Raw genomic sequence first — 21,385 nt, 5'->3', positions numbered from 1 at the left:
ACAGTCGTGGTGTATTTGAAATAATTTAGATTTTAAAATATTTCTGATGAACTGCAGCACTTTGGAGTAGGAGACTGGTAACACTGGTTATAAAAGATCCGTGGTGATATACACTATTTCATCGCTGATAATGGTTTACGCAGGTAGAATAATAAATTCTGGTCTGACACCTGGCAAGCAGCTAAAGTATTTCACAGAAATGGCCAGAGGGTAAAACTCACGTGTGCAAAGGGTGTATTTTGTCTTCAATGCATTTATGTTCCTGGTCAATTTTTTACACTACCTAATTTGAATTTGAATCTAAAACAAGTAAGTAAAGAAAGTGCATTAGCCACTTAAGTAGCCTATATTTTGGGGACACTCAGGAAGAAATCTATTAATATAGACTAAAGATGTGATTAATTTCTACAAGTATTGTCATTTTAAAGGAAGTAATTAGGAAGTGCTTTCAGACGAAGACAATGTAGAGACTATCTTGGGCTATAGATATCAGTAGCTTTTAAGCAATTGAAAACCAGTGAAAGATCTGTTCTCTTAAAGATCTCTTACTGTCTAAAGAGGATTGAAAGACCTGTGTTAGTATAATTATAGGTGATAAAATACAAAGTTTCAATCTATTAAAAAAATCTCAAATACTTTGATTTTTAGATAAAAACTCTAAGGCCAGTGAGTTTTCCTTTTGCCTCGTTGTGAAACATAACTGGACCAAAGAGGAGACAAAACTGCCTGTTTTGTAGAACCATCTCTAATATAGGTAACAAGATATCAAATGGAGGTTACTGCCCTGAATGTTCCACCTCCTACTGTGAATCACTGGGTTTTCTCTCTTCTTCTCGACAATAACATTTGAAAACTTCATGTTTAATGCTTTAAGTTATGTAGATTTGCTCCCTGAAATAATCTATCTGGCAGTTAATGCATTTTATTTGCCTTGCCTGTTCTAATTATTAGCGGTTTTATCAGCATAAGGTTTTATTTCTTCAGATTTTATTTTAAAAAGTATTAACTATTTACATCTTTCCTATAAATAAGTGGACCATGTGATAGGATTAGTGCCAGATGACGACCATTTTGGGGGCTTAACGGAATACAATTAAAAAGTGAATGCCAATTGGTGGTCTTTTAGATTAACTACAATACATTCATTTTTGTACAATTTTAAGGCTCATTTTATATCCCTGAAATCAGACTTCAGTTTTCAGATTAAAATTTTGTAATTTTAGCATTTATGTTTAGGTAGTGTGACACATATTTGCTTCTTCCTTGCCTTAAAGGTTAATAAATGTAACACACTGAGGCCTTGACTATGTAAGATGTCTGTGTATCACTCATTGCTAAGTCAATGCCTAATAAATCAGCTTGCCGTTCCACATATTAAAAAGGAACACTATAAATGTATGTTTTTATAAGTATTTTTCTTTTTTTTTTCCTGTACCCATTTGTCTTATAACTGCACACAAACCAATGTGAAGCGCACTACATCACAGAGCACCTCATGGTAAAATTTCATGAACATGAAATTTGTTGGTTGCACTTGCCTGGATATGAATGATTTTGCCTTAGTGTAAAACTGTGGAATAATATCCAACCAAGACCTTAGCTTACTGGTGAAAAAGAAAAAACAATATATTGAAGTATGTATGCTGATATTCTTTATTTCTCTAAAGAATGGAAGTAAGACATACCCCCTCTTTGTATCCAGTTATGCTACTGAGGATATAATTACTTTGATAAAAAGAAAACTCATGCTTCTACTTAACCTAGCTGTTACAGTGCAAGTGTAGGCGTAGGCCAAGCTTATAGACAAACATATGGCCTTAGATACAACTAGTTGAAAAGAGAGAGGCTATATAACTGGCTAATAATAGTGGATCTGATCTGTATGGTACGTTAAATAGCGTTTCTGTTTCACATCATGCAGAATGGTAAGCAGAGATTAGTTCAGACACCTCACATCAGTAGTTGCTTTGTCAATACAGCAGTACTTATCCTTGCATCAGAACTTGGCCACGAGGATGTGTACCATGCCACACCTTGTTAAATTTCTCCCGTTCAAAATCGGACAGCAGCTGATTCCACTGGGGTGGAAAGGAGGAAGTTCTCCTGTTCCCTCCTTTCTCCACATTTCCCAGATCTATCCTGGGCTTTTGTGGCTATGGCTATATTAGCATGTCATTTGATACAAATGGAGCAGATCAGCACATAAAAAAGTTCTGGGGCTCTTCTCATCTCCATCGGTCATAATTTGAGGTTTTCCTGGACTGGATTTAGTCTGGCCCCTAAGTGAAATGTCTCCCCTGCAAGTTGTTTTGAAACTCTTTGAAGGAAAACTTTCACATCAACCGGTGTTTGCTTGACTGAGGGCCTCTCTGCAAGATCCTCTAGGAAGGGCCTCACTGCTCTTCTGCCCATTTCATACAAATGATAGTACTACCTCAGCGAGCCATCACCGTGGCCCACAGCATCACTACTGTGGCTATTCCCCAACAGCTGACAGAGCCCGTGCCCAGTTTAACCATTGCAGAACAGATTCCCACACAAATTTAATGTGCCCTTTCTTGCCAGCCCTCGTAACTCGCAGCATGAGAGTCCCAACTTCCCAATATTGCCCCTCGGTTATCCTGCTGCCAGAGAAATTTCTTGCCATCTCACAGAACAGGTTTACAAGCAGTCTTGTTCCCTTGGGATCCCTGGCTGCACCTCACTGGATTTTCTGTGAGGCTGTGCAAGTAGAATTTACTATAGCTGAAGCTGGTAATTGAAAACAAAAGATAATAAAGAAAAGGGGGATAATAGGGACAAGGGGCTTAGCTAGGGGGAATGACAGCAAAAGGTAGGGCCCACAAGATAATGGAAGGGATAAATTAGGAATGAAAGATAGCTTTAGCACAGATGCCACAAGGAATACGATTAATTTTTGAACCCTAAATAATTATTTAGGCACCAAATTAATTCTTAAATTTTAGATGCTTAAGTGTCCGAATTTCCTATGCTGTCTATGAAGAGACGTCTTTTGAGTCTCCACAGAGAGAGCGCATTTGCACAAGTCATTTGCTCCCCCCAGTGGTCTTTGTTGATACTTTCCATTCTTCAGAGAACTACAAGGCATTTACTTTAGGGAAACTTTTCCACAGGCAGCTAAAAGGTCTTAGACTGGATTACATGCTTATAAAATTATTTAATTAAATAGTTTTAATTATTTTTTTCCTAAAGTCAAGTAAATAGATAAATACTTGCTGAAAAGTGGATTTCGGCTACAGTCTATATAGTAAGGACTACACCATGCTCACAAAGCAAACTTTAAAGTGCCAATAAACTGAGCAATATGGACTTTCAATGTTGTGTTCCCTTTAGCAATTCCTGATAAAGCAGGTATTCTGGGATACAAATACATAATCCCACACTGCTTTCCACAAGGTGACTATTTAATGAACTGAAGCTGGATTAGCTCCTAAAGGAAATAAAAAATAACAACTCTGACAGCAACACCCCTATCACATTCACTGCACTGATTCACACACACACCTCCTGACAACAGAGCAGGAATACAGTGCAAAACAACTCCCAGAAGTATGACGTTAGTATGGATGGCTTCATTAAGGTAAGCTCTTATAACTTTGCTGGGAGATTACCTATATTATTACATCTCTACAGCGGCACTGACGCTGTTCCTGAGAACATGAAGCTTAAGTTAACTTCTCCATTTGCAATCCAACGGATGCTGCCTTTTTCTAGCAACCCTCTTCTGATGCAGTGGGAATACGAAGGGTGGGGGGGCTCCTCCTGAAGCACCGAGTGGGGGTGACAATGCTGCAGGCCCGGGGCTTTTCCGCGAAGAAGTGGCCGCCGCCAGCCGGGCTGGCCTGGGCCCGGGCCCGGCCCCGGCGCACAGGGAGCCAGAGGGCCGCAGCAGCGGCAGGAGTAGCAGGGCTTTGCGGTGAGGACCCTCCGGAGGGCACAGAGGGCCGCGCAGCCCAAGCGGAGAGGGGCCTGCGGGCCGGCTGGGACCTGACTGCCTCACCAGGCCCTGCGCGGCCGGAAGAGGGCGAGGGAGCTAGAAAGTGACGCAGTGCTTTCCGCAGCGCGACAGGCCTGACGGCACCGGCGCCGGCCGTTCACGTTCACGGCGCGGGGACGGGCAGCTGGGCAGGCCTCGGCCCCTCAGCGGCACCGGCTCCCCAGGGTGCGGCGAAGCGCCGAGCAGCAGGAGCAGGAAGCACGGTCGCCCGCCTCCCGCCCGGCACGGCGCCGAACGCCACTGCGCATGCACCCTCTGACCCCGCCCTCCCGCCTCGGGCCGGCGGAAAGAGGCGAAGCGCGCAGGCGCAGCTCGCCCTCCCCAGCACCCGGGCGCCCCGTTTCTGCGCACGCGCAGCCGCGTCGCGGCCGTTCGCTACCCACCGGGAAAGGGGGGGCGTGGCCAGGGGGCGCGTCACCAGCCGCGCGCCTTGCTGTGCTCGTCAGGCGCGCGCCCGCCACCTCCCCCCTTCTGCCGCGGCCGAGCGCGCAGGCGCGGTGGCCTCCGGTCACGTGTCGGGCAGGGGGGTCTGTGACGCGGGGTTGCTGGTGTCGCCGGCGGCGCCGGTGGCAGCGCGCGGCGCTGGGCGGCGGGGCGGGGCGGCGTCATGGCGGTGAACTACAGCGCGAAGGAGGAGGCGGACGGGCACCCCTCGGGCGGCGTCGGGGTGCCGGGCGGCGGGGCGGTGGGCGGCGGCGGGGCCGTGAAGACCCGCAAGCCGGATAACACGGCGTTCAAGCAGCAGCGGCTGCCGGCCTGGCAGCCCATCCTGACGGCGGGCACAGTGCTGCCGGCCTTCTTCATCATCGGCCTCATCTTCATCCCCATCGGCATCGGCATCTTCGTCACCTCCAACAACATCCGCGAGTACGAGGTGCGCGGGGCTTGGGGAGGGGGGACGGGGACACAGGCTCCTCCCGCCGGCGGAGCGGAGGGCAGCGGCGGCCGGTGGGTGCCTGGCCGTCTGCCCGGGCGGGGCGATGGTTTGGAAGCCCCTGGAGGCCGCTCGGGGGGCGCCGGGCCGGGCCGGGCGAGCGGTGTTAGGGATCGCCTTCCCGTAGGCGGCTTGCTCCTCCTTGCGAAATCTGTCGCCGTCTCTTCCTGCCGATCGTCGGCGGGAAGTAGAGGTGGCTTACGTGGTTTCTGTGATGAACGGACACCTGGCCCTGGCTGTTCCGGTTCAGTTTGACATTGGTACTCTTTAACAAACCATCTGTGAGGTACCCTGAGTAGACGTTGAACTTGCAGAGTATCCTCCGCAGGGATTGTAGCCCTCCTGTCAGCCTTGCCAGTGGCCCTGCCTGAATTTCCAGGGAAGTTCATGGCGGTATTTAATCAGCACAGCCCAATGCAAGTTTTATTCTCAGTAGTACAGAAAGTATGTGCATCATCTTTGGGATAGCTTATCCCAAGGATGGGATTATATATATCTCTAAATGTTCTTAATGGGTTGTAGATTTCTAAATGTTCCAAAGTAATTGGAGCTTCAGGACAAAACTCTGTGGTGAATGTATTGCTATAATTCCTATGTGCACTACTGATTTAACGTTTTAGATGCTCTGTGAGAGACCAGGGTGTCCAGAGTAAACCTAGACACAAAGATCGAAGAGTGTGGCTTTTTCTGATTATACGTACAAAAACCCGAGTCATTTACATCTGATAATCAACCACACCACTGCTATGAAAAGTTGCTGAGCATTAACTGAAAACTAAACCATATATCACACTTAGGTCCATTTGATAACACAGTCACTCTGTGTTGTAAGGAAGCAACCCAAAAGGCCTAGGGACAACCTTGAAGAGCAAATTGACGGCTATGATTAGTTTCAGTGAGCTAATGCGACCAAGATTGATTGTAGGGAAAAAAAAAGTGTAGTTGTTTGTTGGATTGCTATATTGGAGAAAAAGAGTTTTTGTGGATCAAATAATTCTAGTTATGAGAGTAAGTTGTCACTTTCAAATAAGTAGTGTTCAAGACAGTGGCTTGGCTTGTGGTAGCAATGTGGCAACGAAGCCCAATTAACTAAAGAAATCGTGAGGCAGGCAGTGAATGGTATTATATTTCCATATTTCTGCTAACATGCAAACAATGTTATAATAAACCCAATTTAAGGTTCACTTTCCTTTTATGTTAAGAACTAAAATTCCAGTCAAGGAGAAAAGCAGAAATGAAAAAAACCCCAAAGCTGAAGTGTATTTTACAGTGTTGTATGTGAGCATATTTTTGAAAAGCAATTGCTTCTTGTGTCAAGGTTTGAGGGTATGCAGAACATCGGAAAATTGACAGAAGTGCTTCAGAGAACATTGCTAAGTTGTCATGGGCATGTAGACCTTTAAATTGTCATGTTATAGTCGTATTTAAGGTAAATACAATCACTTGTTTTCAGCACGACACTCAATGGAGAGAAGTAAAAAAAAATCTGTGCTAACTCTGATTTTTTTGACAATTGCATTTAAAATAGTCATTTCTATAGTAAAGCAATACAGAGTCTTAGATCGTAATGATTGTAAGGTAAATATAATTGGATAAGTATATCTCCTTCTTGTTCATTATGACTGGATCTGCGTTGATCAATAGGGACAGGACAAGGAGTCATGGTTTTAAACTAAGGGAGGGCAGATTTAGACTGGATTTAAGAAAGAAATTTTTTACAATGAGGGTGGTGAGGCATCGGAACAAGTTGCCCAGAGAGGTAGTGGAGGCCCCGTCCCTGGAAACATTCAAGGTCAGGTTGGATGGGGCTCTGAGCAACCTGATCTAGTTGAAGATGTCCCTGCTCTTTCAGGGGGGTTGGACTAGATGACCTGTAAAGGTCCCTTCCAATCCAAAGCATTCTATGATTTTATGATAGGAAATGCATCAGAGTTTCATGAGTCCAAAAATGTAAGTGACTCCTTGTGCCTATATTGCTGCTGTATGCATACACAGAATTTTTATATACTATTGTTGCTTAGCAGCCCAGTCATGTATTCCTACTAAGTTCCAGTAGGAGCCAAAAACTAGATGTTCCCACCTAATGTGCAGTATGAAAATCTATAGGTGAGCTGTGAGCATGACTGGTGCTCCCCTATGCGATCAGACTGCATATATAAAGCAGTGGTAGCCATTTATATTTGGAAACCAGTTGGCAGGCGCTGGCCTTCCACCCCTTCTAATTTCAAGATATTCAAGATTAGAAAGGGTTTTGTTCATTTGTTTGTTTTACTGTGTGGGTTCCGACTTGTATCATCCAATTCACATGAAGCTCTCCCAATTCAGATCATTAGGATTTTGTGTGGACAGGAGGGACAGAGTTCTTGACTTCTGAGAGTATGATCAGACAGCTGGGGTGTGCAGGTAAGAATGAGGAAACTTGGGTTCTGTTCTCTGATCCTCATGCGTGTGTTAGCCAGTGTTATAATGCAGAAATTCTGTGAGTGAGATTATAATTTTAAAGGCAGCTGAATTTTGGAAAAAAAAAGTTTAAATCAAAAAAGGCTTTACAGTTGCAGCAACAAAACATAGATGAAGCGTTTTACAGACCAGCATTTGGGCTCTGAATGCCAGTGAGGGATGCAGTTTAAGACACTGCTATCACCTATATGCTTAGCTGAGATATGTCCCTACTTAGTATGCTGGCTTTTGTTAGTAACCTCCAAATGTTACTCACAAATAGTTGTAAATTTAGCTCTGGGAGACAGGACATCTAGAAGCTAGGTGCAGTGACTAAGCTCTTTTAAAAATGTAATCGGGGGAGGAAGCAGAGGTAGTTATTTACACCCACCTCCTAGACAATAGCATACTTGTTAAGTGTGTGTGCGCATATGTATATATCTGCCTGTAAACTTAGTGTATTGGAATTGAACAGGATGTGTAATTTATGTGTCTGAAATACATATTTATGTACAGTTTAAATCATCCTTTCCTGGAACTAGATATTGCAGCCATTACTATCTCTCTGAACTGTGCTGTTCTCATACAGGTGCAAGGACTGAGCAGCAAGATGTAGCTTTTCCATTGATTTCCTTTATAAGCTGTCTTGAATTCAAATGTGGAAGATTTCCAACAGCTTACGTGTGCTAGAATTATAGGGGTTTTCTGTTGGTTGTTCTCTAGCATTTTCTCACTGTTTCAAGGGGTATAAACAGCTATTTATCTTGGGTCTATCATGAAAATAGTTTTCATGCAGGTGCAAAATGAGAATCAGCTGTGTAAGTGTGTCTTTTTTCCCTGTTATTAAAGGGTGAAAGAGTTCTGTATTTCATGATTTTTTTATTTTTTAATATTTTTTTTTTAGAATGGATAAGAACCATTGACAGAGCATATTAAAATGTGATAAAAATTGAGAAATATCCAAAACAATAATTGTGTAGGAAAGAGATCTTTGTGCTGTGACTGCTGCTGTGAAATGCATAATTGTAGTTAAAAAGCTAAATAGACTTTAAGGCATGACTAGGAATGAAGAATTGAAAGAAAGTAGATTACTGTTGCATACATCTTCAGTGTTCCAGTGCAGTTCCAGTAGCCCCACCTCAAAAATGATATAAAACTTAATAAAATCTACAGAGAGGGATAGCAAAGAGGACCAGAGTTACGGGATGCCTTTTATACAAGAAGTGGCCAAGCAGAGTAGGATAAGTATGTGACAGTGTGTGAAGTCTACAACGTCATAAATGGTTTGAAGAATACATGTATGCAACAGTTATGTTATTTCTACACTGCAAAACTGTAAATCAACTGAGAAGGACATCAACAGCCTGAAAAGCCATTGGTACTGGATAACGTGAATATGCCCAGTGTCCTGAGATCAGGGGTTGTTGGGAAGGGCTCACTCTGCGTGGGTTTGTCATACTCAGCTGCTGGCCAGTCCCTGGGGACAGAACACTGGGTCAGGCAGGTTCCTGCTGTGGACCCCAAAGTCAGTCCTTTACTTCTCAAAGTCTTGGTTTTGTTATTTTGTCAAGACATAAAGACAGATACCTCTATCCCTTTAGTTAAGCTATCTGTTGAATGTAGCCTGTAAATGTGGATGCAGAAAAAAACCACTTGTGTTGGCAGTTACTGTACAGGAAAGCTCTTGGATAGCATTGAAGCTGATAGCAGTGGTCAAAAGCATGGTTCTGTTTCAATATATATCAGTTTGATGCTCCACAGACTTTAGTCAATTATATTATTGAAAGTGAAGACTTTAGATCTTTTTGCAACCTTAGAGTATTTGAGTTTTGTTCTTGAACTAAAACTTCTCCACACACTGAAGAACTAGCTCAGGGTATGGAGGTTTAAGTTCTTTCTAAAGGAAATGCTTGTTTAAGATGGCTTTAGCAGGAAAAAAACCCCACCAAGTTAGCCTTGAACAAATGAGATGCATTGTTTGTTGAGAGCAGTGGTGGTCAGTCTGTCTGCTGTAGCTAAACAGAGCTGTTCAGGACTGCTGCAGTAATGCTATTTCTAGATCAGCATAAACTCAGTATCTTGTTCAGCGAAGGAAGCAAAGATTATGCGACTCTCTCTCTCTCTCTGCCAGCTAATAGCTTCTGAAGCTGACTCGTTTCAGCTAGGCTCATTAGGGTGTAGGTCTCATCTGTCAGAAATCTGGCAGCAGAGCAGATGCTAATAAAAGTGCTGAGGGAAGGGCTGCAGCTTAATAGATATCGAAGAAATCGCAGGAAGAGAGGCCTTGAAGAAGATCCAGAGGAAAACAGGATTCAGTTGTTCCCTGAACCTTGAAACTGCGTGTTTGTTTTAGCTAACCTTAATACAGATATTAGGACAGATCATAAATCATTCTAATTCTTGATAATGCATTTCACTACAAGCATAAATCAGGGCAAACCATTGGCAGCAATCTTTCATAAAACTACATAGGCACTGTAGTTCAAATGATACTGCTGTTTAACAGTTTGTTGCCATAACTTGGTATATGTTGCACCAATGTGAGTGTAAATTCTAAATGGGAAGTTCATAGTAAGTGTAGAAATACATAGTTTATAGGCAGATGGAGGCTTTCTCCTCCTACACTTGGAGCTAGCCTGCTGAACCCAAGTTAATTATTTCCTGCCATTCACATGCTGGAGCTATACATGAGAGAGAGTGTCCTGGTTTCGGCTGGGATAGAGTTAATTTTCTTCCTAGTAGCTAATACAGTGCTCTGTTTTGGATTTAGTATGAGAATAATGTTGATAACACACTGATGTTTTAGTTGTAGCTAAGCAGTGCTTACACTAGTCAAGGACTTTTCAGCTTCCCCTGCTCTGCCAGGTGCAGAAGAAGCTGGGAGGGGGCACAGCCAGGACAGCTGACCCCAACTGGCCAAAGGGCTATTCCATACCATATGGCGTCATGCTCAGTATATAAAATGGGGGGAGTTGGCCAGGGAGCAGCGATTGCTGCTCAGGGACTGGCTGGGATCGATCAGCGGGTGGCTAGCAATTGTATTGTGTATCACTTGTTTCGTATGTTCTTTTATCATTATTAAGATTATTCTTCCTTTGCTGTCCTACTAAGCTGTCTTTATCTCAACCCATGGGTTTTACTTTTTTTTTCTGATTCTCTCCCCCATCCCACGAGGTGGGGCAGGGAGGGAGGGTGAGCGAGCCACTATGTGGTGCTTAGTTGCCGACTGGGGTTAAACCACGACAGAGAGCTAATGTGGTCAAGTAGCTTCAGTTGGCTGGGGCTGTAGGGTGAGCTCATGGCTGCTCAGGATATGTTATACATACTGTCCAGGTAGCCTGTATGTACAGATATCAAATACTTTTTTTTTTTCTTTTTTGAGCTATACTATTAAAGACAGATAATATTGCATAAGCCAAACTAACAGTGATCATCTTTCTTGTCCATCTACTGATATTTTACTATTCCTGGCAAAACAGTATTAGTGTCTTCATCTTCCCTATTTTAGGAGAGTTCTTGGGCATTAGGTGATTTTTTTTAAAATGTTTTTTTTTAATCCTCTGACTAATTAGATGGCTAAAAATGGGCAGCAAAGCAAGTCTTCTTATGCAAAACTCTCTTATTAAATATCTAGGTAAACTTTTAAAAATTTAACCTCTCTGGAAAGCATGTAAAAGTTGAGCTCTGCTTGTTATATTGTGTGTGTGTTTGGAAACATCATGTTGTCTGGAGTATCTGCTGTTTGTGTTTTGGTGTGTTTTGGGGTTTTTTTTTTTGGGCAGTAATGGCTCACCTCAGTGTTAAATTTGTTTGAGGCTGAAACTGAGCATACAGACAGAGTCTCAAAATCATTTACATTGGGAGGGACCTGCTGAGATCATCAAATAGGTCTCAATGGGCTTTTGGAGTTGAGGTGTAATAAGATTGCAAAATAAATGCCACGTCAACTCTCTGGCTTCTTAATCAATTTTGTTTACTCTCCCATTGTAAATTAATGACTTTTTTCTGTTATAGATTGACTATACAGGAACAGAGCCTTCTAGTCCCTGCCACAAATGTTTAAATGTGTCCTGGGACAGCACACCACCTTGTACTTGCACCATCAATTTCACACTGGAACATTCATTTGAGGTATGCTACCCTGTATGCAAAGTGAAATTAGAAGCATTTATATGGTTTATTTCATAATCAATAGGAAAGCTGTATCACTTAAGTCTTCTTTTTTTTTTTCTATTTTAAAGGATTATTTCTAGTTTTCTTATTAACTTGGATCTCATTTTTGTGTACCTTGTGTAGCAGGGAAGAGGTGGTTTTTAATGCCTCTTTTTGTCTGGAAATATACAACATTAAATGGAATGCTTGTGTTTTACACATTTAGATTTACTGTATGTGTCATAGCTGGCAAGTAGATCTGCTATTCCTGCATGATTTAAAAAAAACTCAGTTCTGCAAGAATTGGAAATACCATGTAAGTGCTTTCTGACAAATTGGAGGCAAATAATGAGGCTTATGTGCTTAACATTGGACAAGATAGGTGTTGGAATTAGTGCTGGTGAATATCATTCTGATAGTTCATGGCATGTTGATACTGTTTGACTTCAGGATGCTAGCTTATATTAGGATAGTACTCTGTACTTAGTGTGAAGACAGAATTGGGGCTCCTGCTTCATGAATGTTGCTGTAAAGTAAACACAGTGTTTAAGAGGCTAAAATTTAAGCTTTATGTTAATTAGTGTGTTAATATATTTTATTGATCTGTTCTTTGTGTGAATGAAAACCCCTCTTGCCCCATCTTGCTACTTGTAGAGCAATGTATTCATGTATTATGGACTTTCCAACTTCTATCAAAACCATCGTCGTTATGTGAAATCTCGAGATGACAGCCAGCTAAATGGAGACAACAGTTCGCTACTTGTAGGTATTCATGCTCGGATATTAGTAAGCAACTAACTCCTGACTATTGCATAAATCACCACATAGCAGTGTTTAGTTTAATAATAATGAGGTACTAGTATTTTTGCATAACAGAAAGCAACCATAAGGAATTCATATTTTGTTTACAGAAAATAACTGTGTAAAATACTGTAAAATTTCATGTCAATCATTTCATTAAGTGGATAGCAATGCAGTACCTTGATCACTTCTCAAATTTGAATAGTTTTAAACTGTCTTGTTATCTTCAGTCAGTAGTATCTATCTGTATCCATTCTATCTGAAGTTTTCATTTTCAGTGTAAAATAATATCCGGTGTAAAATAATAGTGTAAAATAATAAAATCATATTCAGTGTAAAATAATAAATGCATCTAAATGCATCTGTTTTTGTAGACTCTCGTTCAATATTGAACATCAGTGATATTGGAAAATATCAGTACTGTGTATTCTGTTCCAGCCACTGTGTAATGTTTAGGGCCAGACCTCTCCTCTTCCTAATTTTTATGAGGAGTAGAAATACAGTTGGATTCTTGCTTCAGCAAGAATGATTCTCCCTTTTTCCCTGTAAACTTTAAAAACAGGGAGAGTTTTGGGAGGCTACATCTGCCACAGGGTTTTGGGGGGGCTTTTTCCGCTTGCATTTTTGGCATGCTGTTGGAGTCCTTGCAACCTTTTGCATTTTGTTACATTTGGTTTCTTATTATAGTCTTATTTTCTATAACACTAGGATGCATGCTTAAAAAAACCCCTTCAATAAAAAAATACTTGAGTACTTCATGTTGGAAAACTGTTTCTATTAAAAGATAAAAGAAAAAAAGTTCTAATAGCTTCCAGGAAAAGCCTTATTTTTAGTATGACCGTGATGGATTCTGACTTTATTCATGTTTTATTTAGATTTTATTCTTGCCTGTAAAAGAAAAATCAATCATGCTAACTAGTATTGAATGCTGAAGTATTTGTAAATAACCTGATTTGTGAAAAGATTATTTTGTGGTATATTTAAGATGTGCACATTATTGAGGTACTGTAGTAAAAAACAGGTTAGTTGGATAAACTACCACAGACTCATCTGCCTTTTTTCTTTCTAACTATCAGAATCCAAGTAAGGAATGTGAGCCTTACCGCACAAATGAGGACAAACCCATTGCTCCTTGTGGAGCTATTGCCAACAGTATGTTTAATGGTATGGTGACAGAATTTTAAGTTATCACTTAGATGTTTTTGTGATCTAGTGGATGTTTTGTCTTGTGTTGCAAATTGTTCTGAGTAAAGACATCATGGGCTTTTTTGTTTTGAATTAACACATTTTCATTGTTCAGAGTAAAATAAATGTATTGCTGTTGCTTTTTTCAAAATTGCTATCAGAATTAATTTAATCTGATAGCATACAAAGGATGGAAATACCTGTTGTGAGAAGCTGTTACTGCTGTGGAATAGACATATAGATATTATATAGATAATACGCTGCTATCTAATATACATTGATTCTTACAGAACAGATTGTGATTGTGGCAGGCAGGTAATTAATGCCTTGTCCAGTTTTTCTGTTTTGTTTCTCCTGGTGGTAATTGTTTTACTGCCTATCAGGATCATCTGTCTAATGAAAGTTTCTTCAGCTGGTTTTCTAATTTGATTTTCTCCTTAGATACATTGAAATTATACCGCATCGATAATGACACAAAGACTGCTATTACTTTGATTAAAAAAGGCATTGCGTGGTGGACAGATAAAAATGTAAAGTTCAGGAATCCTACAGGAGATGGAAATAACTTAACTGCACTTTTCCAAGGTAAAAAAAAGATGTGAAATTTTAAGAAGAACAAAACACTTCAAACACATTTTGATTCCAGTGAGTTTTACCTCACTGACAACATTTTAGTGAGCATGCTAATTAAAAATATTGTGGTTTTCTGAAGAAATGCAAGCTAAGAACTACTCTGCTATCTAGAAAGGTTGTCTTTAAATAATGAAAGCTGCAAATTTCATATGAAAGTGTTTGGTTTTTGACTTTTACTGTAATAATTTTTTCAAAAAAATTTCTGATAGGGTTGTTTTTTTTTTTTCCACTTTGAATACTGAGAAAAGCCTAATATGTGCACCACTGTTGTGGTTTTATCCTGTCTGGCCACTAAGCACCAAACAGCCACTCACTAACACCCTCTCCCCCTCAGTGGTTTGGAGGGGGAAGAATCGGAAGGGTAAAAGTGAGAAAACTTGTGGGATGAGAGAAAGACAGTTTAATAATTAAAAAAAAAAAAAAAGTAAGGGGGGGGGGGAACACCAACAAAGAGAGAGGAAAATAAAGCCCAGGAAAAAACAAGTGATGCAAAAGAAAACAATTGCTCACCACCAACTGACCAATGCCCAGCCAGTCCCCGAGCAACTGCAGCCCCCGCCAGCCTCCACCTGCCCAGTTTTATTGCTGAGCATGATGTCATATGGTATGGAATATCCCTTTGGGCAGTTGGGGTCAGCTGTCCCAGCTGTGCACCCCCAGCCCACTCGCTGGTGGGGCAGTCTGAGGAGCAGAAAAGGCCTTGAGGCTGTGTAAGCACTGTTCAACAATAAATAAAACATCAGTGTATCAACGTTGTTTTCATCACAAATCCAAAACATAGCAGGATACAAGCTACTATGAAGAAATTTAACTCTATCCCAGCCAAAACCAGTACGACTGTTATAATTCTTGGAGTTAACTTGAAAAGAAATCCTGCAATTGTTTAATCAAACTCTTCATATGGAGTTTTCATTTAAAAGTTTCTACTGGTAGATTGTGCAAAGTTTTCTAAAAACCTGATTCTTTTTTGTGATTAGAAGTGACTGATTTCTCTCATTTGTTAGGTTAAATACAGTTTGGTAAATCAAAGTTTTCTTTGGCTACCAATATCTGAAAATAATCTTCCTCGGGGCTCTAAGGTGTGTGTGTGTGTGTTTATGCAAGGTATATAATAATTTCAGGTTTAACCTGATGTGGGTTTCTTGCTTAGTCAGAGCCAAATTACATGTTACCAATGTGATGCTATCCTTGGAAAAGCAGATACCTTACCCTAATACGGCGTAGAATTGTATTTCCAATAAAATAAGCAAAAGCATTAGTATGGCATCATCTAAAATATTGTACATAATTTTATTTGCTCGTGGTCCAGGAAGTGATAGTCAAACTCTAACAAGTGAGCAGAGGGAGCTGTCATCATAATGGAGAACTATCTCACTAAGGTAGAGTAATGTTTTGAGACAAGACTTCCTAGCTATAGAAATGTGTAGGGGAGGCAAATTTGTTTAAACAAATGGACAGCACTGTCATGAGAATAAATGGATATGCAGTACTATTTAAGCTGCAAAATAAAAAGTTCTTCAACAGCCCAGTGTCTTGCAATAGTAGTGAGCCAACCTATCTGTTCAAACTGTTTAGAAGTTAGTACTTTTTTTGTAATATTAGAAGTAATTTTGATGAGTCAGTGTGTTACTCAGTCCTGTATTTGAAATACTTTATTGTTACTATTTTTCTTTAATCCTAGGCACAACAAAACCTGTAAACTGGCCCAAGCCAGTGTATATGCTGGACTCGGAGGAGCCTGACAACAATGGCTTTATCAATGAAGACTTCATTGTGTGGATGCGTACTGCTGCTCTGCCAACATTTCGCAAGCTGTATCGTCTCATTGAAAGAAAGAATAATTTACAGCCTACCTTACAGGCTGGAAAATATTCTTTGTATATCACATACAGTATCCTTTGAAAAACCTTTGAAAGTAGCTAAGGACCTTAGCTGGATTACATGGGCATATATATTTGTGCGAGTTCAAATTGAACTAGCCTTTTTTCTTACCAACTCTAAAAAAAGATGGTATTGAGCTGTGGTTGGAAACGGGTAGTAAGAATTGAGTAGATTACCATCTTGTACTTCTGGGCAAGTTTTTATAGAATTAACTTGTGTGTGGCCTGTTAGAACATGAAATCCAGTCCAGTTTTTAAGCTTCATAAATGAAATGACTGGGTTTGACTTACATTCTTTAATGTAAGTGCAGTTTTAATCATAACATTCTTAAGCTATTTTGTAGTTCATATAAAACTACTTTTTTTTTAACCAGGATGAAAACATTCAGTTCAGTTTAAAAAAAAAAAAAAATCAACTCTTCAGAGGAGGCCTTTGCGAGGAGATAATGGAGATGTTAATCCTAGGGAAGATTTCAGTGTAGAATTTACCCAGTAGGCAAATTCTGGAGGACACTAGTGTCTTCTCTGTACGCTTAATGTGAATTCTCACAGGTGTGTGGTCAGTCTCATTCACTTTTTTCTCACATATCTTGTTCATGTTTATGGGTACTTGCAGTCCCCAATACCTGATTCATGTGGGATAGGGGCTAAAGTCTATGGATGGGAGCATTTCCATCTGATAATTTTTGGGCAGTCTGCCTGCATTTTGGCTGACAGGAAGATACATAAGCGTAGTTCAGGTGATGCTTAGCCTTCAGGTGAGCTGATAAGCCTTCTTGAAATCTGTTAAATGGCCTAAGTAACAGTTAGCCAGGTTCTAGTTTCTGCAAAATACTATATATGGGCACATCTTATTTACCCTTAGGTTGATAATGTGGCTAATTTGCAGTGTGCATTTTTACTCATCAGCATATGCACTACTAATTCTTTGATGCCTTCCCGTGCTTTCCTATGGGTCTTAATTACTGCTTTGACACTGAAGGGTATTGAATATCTGAGAGAGACATTTATCATGGGTGCAAGAATTAACATTCATTCAGGAGTTCAGGGCCTGCTTTGGGTCCTTCTGTGGCTCCGTGTATTGTTGTCAGATTATTCTCTACTTGTAGACTTGCTCCAGAGCAGCCTGCTCTGCTGTGCAATTACTCAAATCTGTGTATAAAATTAAATGAGTAGCTTCATAGTGAAAGAGAAATCAGATTGCTTGGGTGGTGTAAAGGAATTGAGAGAAGCATAGGAAAAAGGAAAGAACAGAGGTAGTTTGTAGCCTAGAAGTTTGAGAACTTTAACTTCAGGGGGTAACAACAACGTGTAATCGAGGGCAGACTGACTTCAGAGGTCAGAGAAATGCCAGAGCTGTGCATCAGGTGGGGAGGTCTGTCATTCTATTTTGGACAAACTAAAGACTAGGTGGAAGTGCAGGAGACTAGAGGAGGAGGGTTGTCATAGTTACCAAATTCTTAAAATTTGAAAGCACTTAATGATCATTTTGAAATAGCTACTGCAGTATTTTCCTTTGGTGCAAAACTGTCGGGAGTGCATATAAAACTGAATGAGCATAAAGTCACTAAGAAAAATTTTGTACTAAAATGTATTCAATAATTAAAATTTGGATTTCCCTCATTTTATTGAAGCTGCTTAAAACCCACAAAATTGTGCATTTACTCTTCCCTTAAAAAGGGGTTCACATCTCCTAACGTGGCTATTTGCACTTCCAGTATTCAAAGGTGGCAGTTTGTATTTGGAACCTGAGTGAAATGATCCAAAATTTTAATGTGCCTGACCACATAAAGCTCGATTTGGAAATGTGCTTCTTGTTTTCCTATATGTTTTTCAGATTATCCTGTACACAGTTTTGATGGACGAAAAAGAATGATCCTAAGCACCATCTCATGGATGGGAGGCAAAAATCCTTTTCTGGGAATTGCTTACATCACTGTTGGGTCCATATGCTTCTTCTTAGGAGTTGTATTGCTGATCATCCATCACAAATACGGAAATCGAAACACTAGTGCAGACATTCCCAATTAACCTTGCATTCTGAAAACAAATGTACTGCATGTGCATCAAGGCCAGTCCAGAATGGACCCAGTTTTTGAAAGATAAATCTCTGCTTCTGTCACTTCTGAGGCTGGGTACATAATTTTTATCTAAAGCTCCCCTTTCCCGTACTGTGGATTGACTCTTGAAAATGACGGGTATACAATTAGCTATATTGATTGTATCTCTGCCTATGTCAGAAACAATTTTTCTGATACTTGCCTCTAACTGGGCAGGCCACATGATGCATATAGCTCCTGTTCCCTTGATGCATCTGCTGCTTGTTCATGTGTTCGTAATGTTGGTATGATTCAGTACATATAGATTGTGTGGAGAAAGACTGTTAAAAGATACTGTAAATTGTTAACTTTCTGGAATTCAGGTGTCAGTGCTGTTGAAAGGAAAAGTCAAGTCTTAAATGGTTTTTCAATTGACTGTCTTGTGTGCATGGGCTCTTAGATTTCTTGCTGAGATTTTAATATATTTATATAAGTTGTTAAATATTTTTCCTGTGTCCTACCCATGTCTGCTATGTTAAATCCTTTAAGTCCTGTGTAAATTTCAGCACTCTGGATTCTTTGTATATTTACAATATATGTGCCTGGCCAGTAAACTAGCATCCTATGAAGATATCAGAAAACCTATTTGTTAATTATCTGCGTGAATCCCTTTTAAAGTTTCTTCTAAATTGAGAAATGTTTGTTGCAGGTAGAATTGGCTTTTTTCTAATTTTCTTTGCTTTAAGTCATATCCAATACTAGTTTACCTATTGTGCTTGCTAGTTTTGCTTTTTATGAGCAGCTCCAAGTGTTAATCAAGAAGAACCTAAGGTGTTTTTTCTGTTCACAAATTTGGGTGAATTCCTTTTACTGGAGGAGTTTCCTGATTTTCTTGAGGCATATGTATTCTGAGCAGGCTTTGTTGTAAAGGAATTGTCATATACTTTTTCCTTATTTGCAGCAAACACCACATTAAATTTTTGTGGTGTTAAGATAGTAAACTATAGAAATTCAGAAGTTGAGATGGCAGTAACCTCTTTTCATTGAAATGCAGGTTGAGCTTGCTGTGAAACCTAATTTAAATATTGCAGTTAGAAGCAATGTGTGGGTTAGTGTCTTAAATTAAATTACAGAAGGGTTCACTTTTAGGTTAATTCAAAGTTAACTGTAACCTGTAAAATATTACTTTTTTTGGTGACTTTTTTTTAGATGATGCACAGAAATTGTAATGTATATGGTGGAGATCACTTTATATGCAACGAGCTTGATAAAGTATTGAGTATGTTAAAAAGACCTAATAAATTCTGCAAACCATTTAATAAGAGATTTTATTTTGTTCTTGAACACACGTTTATTTTCATATGGATGAAAAGACGTATTCTCATTAAGTGTGAATGCAGTTTAAGTGAGTTGTATTCCTGGGATTGCATATTTGTTACAACAAGTTGTTTATTCATGGACCAATAGCTTAATCTATAGCCAGCTGTAAACAACACTATTAATTTATAACATAAACACATCACCGTTTTTACTGAATTACTTGTGTAATCTTTTTAAGCTAGCAGTTTAAGTGTATAAGTCTGTATAAACTGTGGAATGAGGCAATGTTTCCAGTGTGCTAGCTTTCTGTGTAACTCCTTATAATAATTTGTTTGCATAGTACAGTGTGGCAGCACAAGCCTTTAAATAGTCAAAAGATGTTAAGATTTTATTTACAGTGTTGTATCTATATTGCTGGAATTATAGAATAAGGGTATGTACCTTTGTATATTGCAAGGCAGAAAACTCATGCAGACTGTTAAACTGGCTTTCATCTGTAGAGTAGTTGCTAGTCCAAAATGTAGTAAGCAAGCAAGGGGATGTCTCCCAATTACTGGTTATTAAAATATTTTGATTTTTAAACTTTGTGTTTGTCACTTGAAATGCAAATATATTCTGCTTCATTCATAATCCCTATCTTTTTCCAAGTGGGAAATGTTGCTTTCTGGGCTGTGTTCAAAATTAAAAACAAAGTATTTTTCTATCTTTACCTTAAAATATTTTTCAATGCCTTTTTTTCTACTGACTATAGCTATCAGTGCTGCTTTGATCTTCTCCATGAAGTGCACCAGGATAAGAATCACTCTCTGTTTGGTTTCTGTTACAATTACACTTTTTCTCTGAGAGCCTGTAGCAGTAAATACTTGTCAGGCAGTATGCCTGACAGAGTGTGCCTGAGGAGCTTAAAAAGCTTGTAAGAGCTTAAAATATGAGGTCAAATTTGTAAACTCTTCCTTCACTCGTGCTCATTTTTCTTGATGTCATGTTGATAACTATGGAGATCCTTGGATTTTATATTTCTTACAAGTTGCCCATCTGTCACGTGTTAAAGATGAAACCATGGCGTCCCTGCCTGACCCTTCTCAAGGCAGTGTCACTGTCCTGGTATTCAGTGTCATGTGTTGAATTTGGATTTGACCACCTGTGACCTGGTTCTTCAGTGGCATCCTTCAGAGGTATTTGCTACCAGGGTTCAGAAATACAAAGAGCAACACCTCTGCTTTCTGAGTGCCAGTTTGGCACTTTCCAAGTCTTACCCAACTGAGGCAGTGCCCAAAGTGTGAGAGATTATAAGCTTTCTGGAGGCTGCTGCTGTTACGAGGGTCTGCTTATGAATGAATCTTTCCTGGAGAGATTAATTAGGGAAACTAGGATATGTCCCTGTCTTATGCAAGAGCTCTCCAAACAAATTCTCTTGTGTGAGACCAACTTCCTTCTGGTTTCTTGTAAAAATCTACATCCCTATAACAAAGCAGATTATCACCTCAGGCTTTTTTTTAACTGCATCAGGCTATCTGGGGAGTTGTTGATTGTGCTGTGCTGAGTCAGAGGGAAGAGTTACCAGCTTATAACAAATGTGAAGGATCCTTCACAGCCTTTGCCTCCCAAGGTCACACTGTTACTGAAACTAGGTCCTTAGCAGCATGGTTTTGCTTTAATTATAAATGTTAAACCGTGAAGAATGCAAGCCCTGTCTTTTTTTTATAGACATCTCGGTGGGAGGAAAGGCCATGACAGTCTATGGTCAAGTAACATCTGCAAGCGTATGTATCTGCTTGAGTCCATCAAATAGAGCAATGAAAGTGGCTTGCGTTTGGGTTGGATTCACAGGAGGTGTTATTGACTGCACCTTTCCCTCAGATGCCCTACTTGCAGTGGGAAAATACGGGTTACAGTGTCTTACAGTGTCCAGGACTGAGTTGAAGTGAGTGTCTAGTGGAAAAATGTGACTAAGCCTAAAGCAGAATGTACCTACAGTTACTTT

At 40.1% G+C, this 21,385-nt stretch overlaps 1 protein-coding gene across 1 annotated transcript; it reads left to right on the top strand.

Moving 5' to 3' along the window:
- Positions 1-4,520: 4,520 nt before the first annotated feature.
- TMEM30A (transmembrane protein 30A) lies at positions 4,521-19,983 on the top strand. The gene is made up of 7 exons (XM_072855311.1): positions 4,521-4,892; positions 11,406-11,522; positions 12,198-12,305; positions 13,421-13,508; positions 13,971-14,114; positions 15,844-16,053; positions 17,880-19,983. Exons 1-7 carry the CDS (start codon positions 4,626-4,628, stop codon positions 18,071-18,073), a joined length of 1,128 nt encoding a protein of 375 aa, XP_072711412.1. The 5' UTR covers positions 4,521-4,625; the 3' UTR covers positions 18,074-19,983.
- Positions 19,984-21,385: the final 1,402 nt, after the last annotated feature.

This window comes from Ciconia boyciana, chromosome 3 (genome assembly GCF_034638445.1).
Source record: "Ciconia boyciana chromosome 3, ASM3463844v1, whole genome shotgun sequence".
Lineage (NCBI taxonomy): Eukaryota > Metazoa > Chordata > Aves > Ciconiiformes > Ciconiidae > Ciconia > Ciconia boyciana.
The sequence above is the reverse complement of the archived record's forward strand: the minus strand, read 5'-3'. Positions and strand labels throughout refer to the sequence as shown.